Here is a 9,497-nt window from a genome sequence, read left to right as displayed (position 1 = left end):
ATTGGAATGCTGCGTATGGCATTCTAATAAATAATATGCACTTTTGGATGTAAGTTTGGGAATATGCCAATCATTAGTGATACTGTCTCTCGTGGAGTGCTGTAAAAAGAATGTCGGTTCCTTTTTTGTTCTATCCTTAACTTGAGTTTAGTGTTATTTTCTCTGTTTCTTTATATTTCTTGTGTTCATATTTTCTGAATATATTCATAAAACATCTCATCAGTGTGAACATATAATAATCAATAATTGTGATTGTGTAAATTGCTCAAAAAGCATGAAAAGTTTACTTACTGATATTTGAATGAAGATAATATGCATAAAGTCGAAATTGATGGCATCCGAATGATCGAGTATGATACATCGAGTAAACATCTTCCAAAGGTGTTAAATTTAGAACTTCGAACCTAAAATATTTATAAAAAAGAGAAGCAAAGGTTGTTCTGTTCTCTTGAAGGTCATCAAGGTGCGATCACAAGAAGTGGCTGCACACAAGAAGGTTTGGAAATTCAGATCAAATATAATACAATATAAAGCACGGGTTCGTTACGGATACGATATCGTCGAGATCAAGAGAGGCTTACCGTGTCTACGCTAACTGGTTTGCCATCTTCAGCCAATATTTCAACTATGGTTCCAGATTTATCAGCCTGAAATTGAAAATAAAATAAGAAACTGAACAGTGAGTATGTGATGAAAATGCTGGTTGGAGTGGATGGGGAGATACAAACCTCAATCTCATTCATTAGCTTCATGGCTTCAATGATGCATATGATTTGTCCTTTCTGTACTTTATCTCCCACCTACACAAACAAACAAATGGAAACTCTTTGAGTCAAAGACACAATTCTTTTCCCCTTCATCTCTGTTCTTCATTCTCAAGTTACCTTCACAAATGGAGGTTCTCCCGGTGCAGGGCTTCGATAAAACGTTCCGGCCATCGGGCATTTCAAAGGCGGATGAGAACTACCCACTTTTGGTGCTGCAGATGGAGAACTGGCCGCTGCGCGTGCAGGGATGGGCGGAGGTGCAACCATGCTATGCGCTTGAGGTGGTGGCAGTGCCATGTATGGACTTGGTGCAGCTGCTGGTGCTGCTGCTAATGGCTGTAAAGCTTCTTTTTTTCTTATTATGATTTCGCAATCCCCTTGCTTCAGTTCCAGTTCCATGATGTCTCTTGAATCAACAAGTCTGCAGATAAAAGATTCAATGTTAAAAGATGTTTCTATTCGAGATGACGACTCAGATGCTCAAACGTCAATTCCTTATTCACAATCGAACGAAAGTTACGCACTTGATGAGATCTGAAACTTGGCTCATGAAGGTCGATATTGACAACTCGTCTGGAAGAGAATTTTGATCTGGAACTCCAACTGCAGTGTCCATTTCTCCTCCGGATGGCGTGTTCCCAGGCGTAGAGACGAGCGCAGGTGCAGAATTCAACGTTTTTCCGACAACCACCTGCGATAAACAAAGATACAAACATCTAAAAATCCATGAATGTATGTATTAAAAAGTAGAAATTGTAACTGATGCCACCAACTAACCTCATTAAGTGCATTCATAACTAAACCAGCAGATCTCTTCTTGTTTGACACCTGAGAACCACAAAAAAAGTGCATACAAAATGTAACAAAAACATAAACATCTCACCCTTTACAAACTCTCATATTGTTAAGTGTAGGATGATAGTAATGAAGTCATCAATCGGCTTCAAAACATCATCTACATCAACCTTCAACAAGTAGGTAGGTACAAAAAAATTTCATTCAAAGGGATACGTTTTCCTTTGACCAACAAAAACTCTGACTCCGAGCTATGAATGATAGGATCCCCAGTTAAGAGGGTGAGATCCTATATCGGTTAGAGAGGGGAACGAATCATTCCTTATAAGGGTGTGAAAACCTCCCCTACCAAACGCGAACCTTGAAAGGGAAGCCCAAAAGGGAAAGTCTAAAGACGACAATATCTGGTAGGCTTGAGTTGTTACAAATGGTATCAAAGCCAGACACTAAGCAGTGTGCCAACAAAGACGCTGACCCTTAAAAGAGGTAGACGTGTTTTAAAACCTTGATGGGAAAGTCTAAAAGGAAACCATATTTGCTAGCGGTGTGCTTGGGGTGTTACCTTCCTTTATTTCGCAGAAGAAACTATTTCAATGAAAACATGAAACTGGGTTTAGGAAGAAACGCAAAGGCCTTCCAGTTTGCTAGGAGTTACAGAAAAAAAGGGTTTAGCAACCAACACCAGGACAGCCAAAAGAACAGTACCAAATTTCACTTAACAACGAAGTTTCTATGATATTGATTCATCAAACATCACCATTTCCAATGACCATGGAGTACATTTTCAGTTTATAGATTGAACATTATAACAAGAATGTGAAATGAACACAGTAACAAACCTCAATCCCAGAAAACGAGGAGTCGATAAGAGAAGATCCGAACGAAAAAGAATCCTTCAGATAAAATCCACGGCGATTAAGGGGAAGATTCTGTTTAATGTGGTTCTGGTGCGAATTCTTCTGAGCAATCGACGAGCCATAGCCGGCAAGAGCGGAAGCCTTGGAGCATGGGAGCGTGAAGGAGGCCATTGGAGAGCAACCCAGAAGGTTGAAAGAGCTTCTCAGTTCTGACAAACAAAAATCCTCGAAAAAGAAGGGGGGGAAAGAGGGGTATTGAGAAAGAAATCAAGAAGAATGGCGATGAGATCCAAGAAACAAAGTGGAATGAAAATGAAAAAATGGAGATGGAGATTTCAGATGAAATTTTCGATAATAACAATGCGATTCGATGAGAGAGTTGAGAGAATTGGATCAAATTAATATCGCCGTTTTTCTTTTCTTTTTTAACGAAACACAACAAACCCACAAACACACACAACACATCATCGCATGCGTTTTTCATACCTTAGCTTTTACGCTCCAACCTTCTTTCTTCTTCCCTCCAACCTTCAAACACTCTATGCTTCTCTCTCTATCTCTATCTCTCATTTGCAAATGAGATGAAATTGGATGATGGTTTTAGCTCAAAGGCTAATTTAACAAAAATATAAATTTATTTTTGAAATACTGATGAAAACTTGAAGGCATTTTTAAAATAAAAATTAAATTAAATTAACCGTTTCCATGAGACCCACTAAACAAAATTGGATATACAGTGAGATGTTCATTCATGAAAGAATATGAAATAGATGAACATCGACACCAAATAATAGTTTCTATTAAAAACAAAAATGAAATAGATGACAGAGAAGAGAAGAGAAAGAGGGAGAAAAAGCTTACCATCTCCCCTTCATGAACATCTCTGAGTAAAGACATACATGAAAGATTTACATATTTCTTATTCTCTCTAATTTTACCAAATCTTTTATTAATTATAACACTAAGTCACTCTATATATATTAGAGTAATATTCTTTATTCAAGCTCACTCATTATTAACAGAAAACAGCAACATTCATAAACTAAAAACAAAATTTAAAGTAATTGTATAACTAAAATTGGCACATAAACAAAAATCAAATTTTTTTTTGGTTAAAAAACTAACTAAATTAATGAAAATCAAGTTTGGTATTAAATTAAATTCGATTAATGTAAAAATGAAAGAAAAAAAGAACCAAAAAATTCAATTAAAAAACCAGCTTTAATATCATTTTGTCTAAATTGTAAAAATTGCATATAAAATATAAGTTTTACGCCTACCTTTTCTGTCGAACCCTCGAACGAAGAGTTATACCATGATCCCTTGGCAAGAAAAATTAGTGAAATTATATGTGTAGGTACGAACTTCTTATACCTTTGTATGACTTTTACAAATGGCAAAGAAAAATAATTAATCTGCCCGCTATTCTCGGAAAGGACGTAAGATTTATTTTGTGAGAATACTGCTGCTGAATGTGAACAAAAATAACACGGTACCGAAAGTCACGTCGTCTAATATCGGTTCCAGTACGTCCTGCGTCTGAACCAGTTGTAGTCAGGCAAACCCTGGATCGGACCCAATGCAGCAATTGCAATATCCTGTACAAGTGAAGGATTAAAGTTAAGCAAGGAAAGGAAAACGTAACCTCGAGCACTTTTTCGCTACTCTTCCTCAGTTCTTACCCTATCGAAAAAAAACCGTTTCGCAACACGTTTTATGGTGCTTGCATCAACAGCATCGATTCTTGCAAACAATTCGGCGAAGGGGATTCTACGGCCATATGTAAGCAGCTGCAACCCAAGGAAATATGAGGAATTGGATCATTTTGTAATACTATCAAGAAAGCTTGATTAGTTTCACGACCACACCAGAATACAAAGACAAGCATAAGACTGAGGAAAGGACAACGAATTTGATTATTCTTTCCCAAACATACTTGGGCCTCTAAGCCAATTCCAAAATTTCTCGAATCAAGAATTGATATGCAGAGAATGTTGTTATTTAAGATAATGGCAAGGAGCGGAGTACCCACCTGACGACCGATATCTTCTGCTACAGGGCTTGTTCCATCTATGTGAAGCAAAAGAGAAGATTTCAACTGCAGATTGCAACAAAAGAGTATGTCAATGGACACATAAATATTGGATTTGAATTTGACTACGAAAAGAATTTTTTTAAGAAAACATGCCCGCAGGCTATAAGCAAGATATATGGTGATTCTTATGTTGGAGAGCAATGTGGAATGATATAGACCACAATTGCATCATCCGGTCACAATGTCTCATCATAAAAACTGGGAATTTATAACTCTGAAGGGATCGGGATAATACTTTTTTACCGTAACAAAAAGGGACCGGGATATGACTTGAAACAAGTATGCTTATATTACCAATACAAGAAACTAGAAAGATTCTAATTTGCATTTAATTACTGCAGGATTATGGCCACCTAGACGAAGGATGAAGTCAAATATTAATTTGAAAAAAGTAACAAGTAACTCGGGCGGTGGAAGTCTATTTCCTTTTACCTCTAGTATTTGGGTACTGGTGAAATACGCTAATTCCGTTTTAACACACTTGTAGAGATACCGGTGTTATCACCAGTTCTCCTTGTTTATTTTATTATTATTATTATTATTATTATTATTATTTTGTTGGGATTGGGATTTCCTTTCCATCTCGCGGACTATTATGTTGCCCTACTTTTGTATGCTAGCTTGTATAAAACAAGTTCATCCCTTCTAATTTCAGCATAATATGAATTAAGTCATAATAATTTTCCCCCTTATCATTTTTCCAAGTTCAATTAGTATTAAGAAATGGAGGAAATGCCAACTTTAGACTCAGGAAAAAGAGATGAAGCATCTACCTGATTGCGAGCACGGGTAACATTAACTTCTGAAACCTGAAATGCTAACTTGGTTGTCTCGGACATTATTACATAGGCCAGATCATCCAAGCAGTCTGGCTGAAAACATGGACACAATGATAGATATTTCAGCTAAGAAATCAAACTGCAGTTATCTTCTCATTAAAAAAATGAATTGGAAAAAAGAGACAGCAGAAGGATGGACGGACTAGGTTTCATTTTTAGTCTCAAACCCTTTTGTGGCTTGTAGAAGGGAATTATTAACAAGGCGCACAAAAACCCCCCCAAACAAACAGAACCAAAACCTAGGCATCTTTCCACCTATTATTTTTTTTTATTAAAAAAAAAAAAGATAATAAATTCTTCAATTTTCTTCTAAATTCACTCAAGAAATTACCAGGACAAAGCCTCTCTACAGGGAACAGACTCTGGCTTTATCCTTTAGGAATATAGCCAGTGACACAGGAATCATGAACCAACAACCAAAAGCACTGAGAAATTTTCTTCAAACAAAACCAGGGGAAAATTGCATCAAAAGATTATCACAATATGGTCCACACAAAGCACACAACTTAGAAGGTTGAAAATCAGAATATTATGGGCCTCCAAGCTAATCAATAAGTTATAAACAATGATACATACATCAGCTTGGATAACTGTTTGATTAAAAGCCATGTGACTACGAAGAGATCAATAACAAATCGTTATACTAAGTAACTGCAAACCTAAAATTAAAGCTATTCACAAGCATGCTTCTAAGTTTTAATAGAATAAAATGTATGTACCCAAACTATTACATCCTTAATTTTTATTTGAGAGTTATGGACTACAAAATGTAATAAGTCTAATTGTAGTCCCTAATTTAGAACCAGTGCACATAGATAGGTGAGAAACTCCCAAAATTTATTAATTTACAAATAAATATGATAACTAAAACATCAATCACACAAAAACGGATTTTGAAAAAAAAAAAAAACCATTTTATCTGCTAAAACTCAAAGATAGAACCAGTATTTTTTCTGCTTATATTAAGATCAAATGGTAATTAAAAACAATGCTCTATTTTCAATTATAGAAAACTAAAATTGATACGTTTAGAGAGAGAGAGAGAAAAAAAAGAAAGGAGAGAGAGAGAGAAAAAAAAAGAAAGAAAAGCGTCTTGTATTCTTCAACACAGAAATCTCAGAGAGCATAAATGGTTTGGGAACTAGAAAAAAATGATGTCATCCATTGTGCATATTTCTAACAGACCATTACAACAAAACCCTGCAGCATGTGAGGTCCAAGTTGTTCTACACAACCTTACGAGACTTAGCATTTAACTTTGTAATATCCAAGTAAATCAAAGGCCATGGTACATATGAAATTATCAAGGAATAATTGAAGTACGCATTAACGAATAGAATATATCAAGGCCAAGGATCCTATTATTACAATCACCTTTGCAACAGCGTAGACACCAAAAAGACCAGTGTCCTTGTAATTGGTGTTGAAAGCCATCATACTCTCTGCTACTTCATCTGTGGCAACTCTTTGGACCAGCTCAGAACTGTTCATACATTTTTTTAAAAAAAGAACAAACAATTATGAATAATGAAAATAGTTATCATTATGAAAATAATTTCCACAGGTAAGTAGTAGTTATAAGTTTAAGATTGAAATTAAGACACAGAGATAATAACGGGCTAAAGGAGGAAGGAAAAAATCACCTCATATGCTTTCCACCTCCAGCACTTTTATTCCATGAACCCAACATGGCCTGCATGACCATCAGAGCAATGGAATCTGGATCTGTCCAGGATGCTCCATTATAAGCAATAGCAAATTGTGCCAAAGGAACATCATCATCAATTATCCTAACCTGTTTATCAGTGAAAATATAATTTTGGTATTGTAAGTTATCAATAGAAAGAAAGGTGGATTCCAAATAATATTCTTCTTGTACCTCGGAACCAGTAAAACTTGCTGGCTCCTTAGCAACCAGCTGAGTGGCTGTGGTTGGTTCCGCTGACAGCTTTGTGAACAATTTCTTTACTTGCTCAACGAAATCCTCGTGCTTAACAGCTCCAGAAGCAGCAATAACCTGAAAGAGAGAGTGGCAACATATTATTGACAACCATTTTCCAGTGGAACCTTGAACAAGTATCTTGATTGAAGAGAGAAGTGGGAGAAAGATACAACACAATCAACACGATCAGTATATAAGCTCTTTCAAAGAGTAATTAAACAATGAAATAAATTGATCATACCATTCTTGGTGCCGTGTAATGCGTTTGAATATAGCTTTGAAGATGATCCTTGGTAATTGTCCTGATATTTTGAGCTGGACCAAGAATCGTTCTACCAAGAGGAGTATACTGGAATGCAGTCGCGTGCAAATGGTCAAATATAACTTCTTCTGTTTGCCCTTCAACCTGTGTAGTCAACGTCACAAAACTACATGTTATGAGAATATAAAAACGCAACAGTCCTAAGTCATGGCCAACCCCACTATCAAAAGGAAACCAGACTCGTGTGGTGTGAAGAACTAAATAACCCCAGGTACAAGGCTCATTGGCTCTATCAATATATACAAGAAACTAACTTTTCTGATAGGGGAAAAGTTGCGGCTCATGTGATCTTATTTTTATTTCCATCTATAAACATTTCCAAGTAAGAAGAGAACTACGTCGTACTATCCACTACAAACCTCACAAATCAAACAAATGGAGAATGATTCTTACCTCTTCCATTTCTCTCAAAATCACATCCCGTTCGCGACTAATCCGGTGCTCTTCAAACTTGGAATTCTGCAAAATGTCGGCCAAAATATCCAAAGCCTTGGGCACATCCTTATCCAAGACCTTGGCATAATACGTAGTCTGTTCCCTGGACGTGTATGCATTCAAATGGCCACCCATGTTCTCGATCTCCTCCTCGAGCTGCCTCGCCGTCCGTCTCTCTGTTCCCTTAAAGATCATATGTTCAAGGAAATGAGCAGTGCCATTAGTCTCCTCGGTCTCAAACCTCGAGCCGGCATCGATCCACACTCCAACCGTCGCAGTCCGAGCAGCAAGATTCGATTCAGTTGCAACCCGGAGTCCATTGGGAAGAGTAGTGATGCGGGTTTCAGGCGCGGACAGAATCCGAGTGTGGTCAGTGATGGTCGGATGAGGCGACCCGTATTTCAGAAACCTAGGGTCGGGATTCTCGAGCTGTTTGAGCTTCGGTTTCATCCTCTCCATGAAGCGATCGTAGATCATCGCATAGGACGGTGGAGGAAAAGGAGGTGGAGAAGTTGACGCCGATCTCACAGCCTGAGAAAAGGAGGCGGACCTCCGGTGAGAGGTGCGAGCGAGGGTGAGAAGATGTTTGATCGCCATGATTGATTTTGCCCCCTTGCTCCCTAGGGTTTGCAGCGGCCACAGAAATTGTTCTTTCAGAAGAAGAGGAACTTGTGGAAAAGGGGCGAGATTGGGAGTGTTTCGCGGGAATGCAAACGACGTCGTTTCAAGAATACGACACCGTTTTTGTTTTGAACAACCGGCATTTGAGCCTAGTTTCGATGCTGTTAGACCGAATTTTTCTCTCTCCTAAATAATTTTTTTAATAAATAAAATATTTTAAATTAGTTTCAATTAATTTAAAACCCTATAACAAGGTTGAATTTCTTATAATAAATTACCGTTGTAAATATCTAAATATCTAAATATCTTTACGGTTTGATTTACTCGGTTTAATTGAAAAACCACCCTGACTCCAAATTTGTTCTAATTGTCTATTTCTATCGAGTCCATTACCAGCTTCTCTTTAGCCATTGTGACGACCCCTCAAGTAAAAGGGAAAGATGATCGAGGGTACCTAGACGTCGATATCTCTTCTCTATGGCCGGAGGTTTCTTTGGTCTCGAGTGCGTTATCTCTCCATTTCCATATGGGCCCAGCCCATATGAGCTTTTGGGCATGGGTTTTTGAGTTATCTCCGACTAGTGTAGGGTATGGGTTTTTGAGTTTTGGGCCCATTTGGTATTTGGGCCTAGGCAGTATCAGTCCACTAGGCTTTTGTGCCCATATGGGCTTTGGGCCTCTGCAGTATCAGCCCACTAGGGTTTTTGAGCCCATATGGTTTTGGGCCTAGGCAGTATCAGTCCACTAACGTTTTGGGCCCACATGATATTTGATACGTTTTCTAAATAGGGCCCATATTCAATATCAAGCTTACAAATTCTTAC

General features: G+C 37.6%; 2 protein-coding genes across 3 annotated transcripts; both read right to left on the bottom strand.

Annotated features, from left to right (window-relative positions):
- Window positions 1-273: 273 nt before the first annotated feature.
- On the bottom strand, window positions 274-3,601 carry LOC111788031 (biotin carboxyl carrier protein of acetyl-CoA carboxylase, chloroplastic). Of its 2 annotated transcripts, none has more exons than XM_087121586.1 (8): window positions 2,906-3,601; window positions 2,402-2,644; window positions 1,545-1,595; window positions 1,292-1,458; window positions 885-1,188; window positions 729-800; window positions 582-647; window positions 274-482 (listed from the first exon to the last, which is right to left on the bottom strand). In XM_087121586.1, the coding sequence occupies exons 1-8, from the start codon at window positions 2,987-2,989 to the stop codon at window positions 459-461; spliced, it is 1,011 nt and encodes a 336-aa protein (XP_086977712.1). In that variant the 5' UTR covers window positions 2,990-3,601; the 3' UTR covers window positions 274-458. The 2 variants fall into 2 exon arrangements, with proteins under 2 accessions (XP_086977712.1, XP_023523933.1); XM_023668165.2 differs by having other exon boundaries at window positions 2,402-2,628.
- A 141-nt stretch (window positions 3,602-3,742) lies between these two features.
- On the bottom strand, window positions 3,743-8,751 carry LOC111788030 (putative mitochondrial-processing peptidase subunit beta, mitochondrial). Its single transcript, XM_023668164.2, has 9 exons — window positions 8,011-8,751; window positions 7,537-7,701; window positions 7,233-7,370; window positions 6,997-7,148; window positions 6,728-6,836; window positions 5,288-5,386; window positions 4,452-4,517; window positions 4,102-4,209; window positions 3,743-4,017 (listed from the first exon to the last, which is right to left on the bottom strand). Exons 1-9 carry the CDS (start codon window positions 8,647-8,649, stop codon window positions 3,931-3,933), a joined length of 1,563 nt encoding a protein of 520 aa, XP_023523932.1. The 5' UTR covers window positions 8,650-8,751; the 3' UTR covers window positions 3,743-3,930.
- Between the last annotated feature and the right edge of the window lie 746 nt (window positions 8,752-9,497).

Source organism: Cucurbita pepo, chromosome 2 (assembly GCF_057944985.1).
Source record: "Cucurbita pepo subsp. pepo isolate OVF chromosome 2, ASM5794498v1, whole genome shotgun sequence".
Lineage (NCBI taxonomy): Eukaryota > Viridiplantae > Streptophyta > Magnoliopsida > Cucurbitales > Cucurbitaceae > Cucurbita > Cucurbita pepo.
Note: the sequence above shows the minus strand (reverse complement) of the source record. Positions and strands in the feature narration are given on the sequence as shown.

Excerpts from the sequence above, each read along its gene's own strand:
- LOC111788030 (XM_023668164.2), bottom strand. The coding sequence starts at position 8,649 with ATGGCGATCAAACATCTTCTCACCCTCGCTCGCACCTCTCACCGGAGG. Across the intron at positions 7,702-8,010 it reads TTTTGAGAGAAATGGAAGAG|GTTGAAGGGCAAACAGAAGA; the intron begins GTAAGAATCATT and ends TTGACTACACAG. Across the intron at positions 4,018-4,101 it reads AACGGTTTTTTTTCGATAGG|GATATTGCAATTGCTGCATT; the intron begins GTAAGAACTGAG and ends TCACTTGTACAG.
- LOC111788031 (XM_087121586.1), bottom strand. The coding sequence starts at position 2,989 with ATGAGAGATAGAGATAGAGAGAGAAGCATAGAGTGTTTGAAGGTTGGA. Across the intron at positions 2,645-2,905 it reads GTTGGAGCGTAAAAGCTAAG|GATTTTTGTTTGTCAGAACT; the intron begins GTATGAAAAACG and ends TTCTTTTTCGAG. Across the intron at positions 1,459-1,544 it reads TTATGAATGCACTTAATGAG|GTGGTTGTCGGAAAAACGTT; the intron begins GTTAGTTGGTGG and ends TGTTTATCGCAG.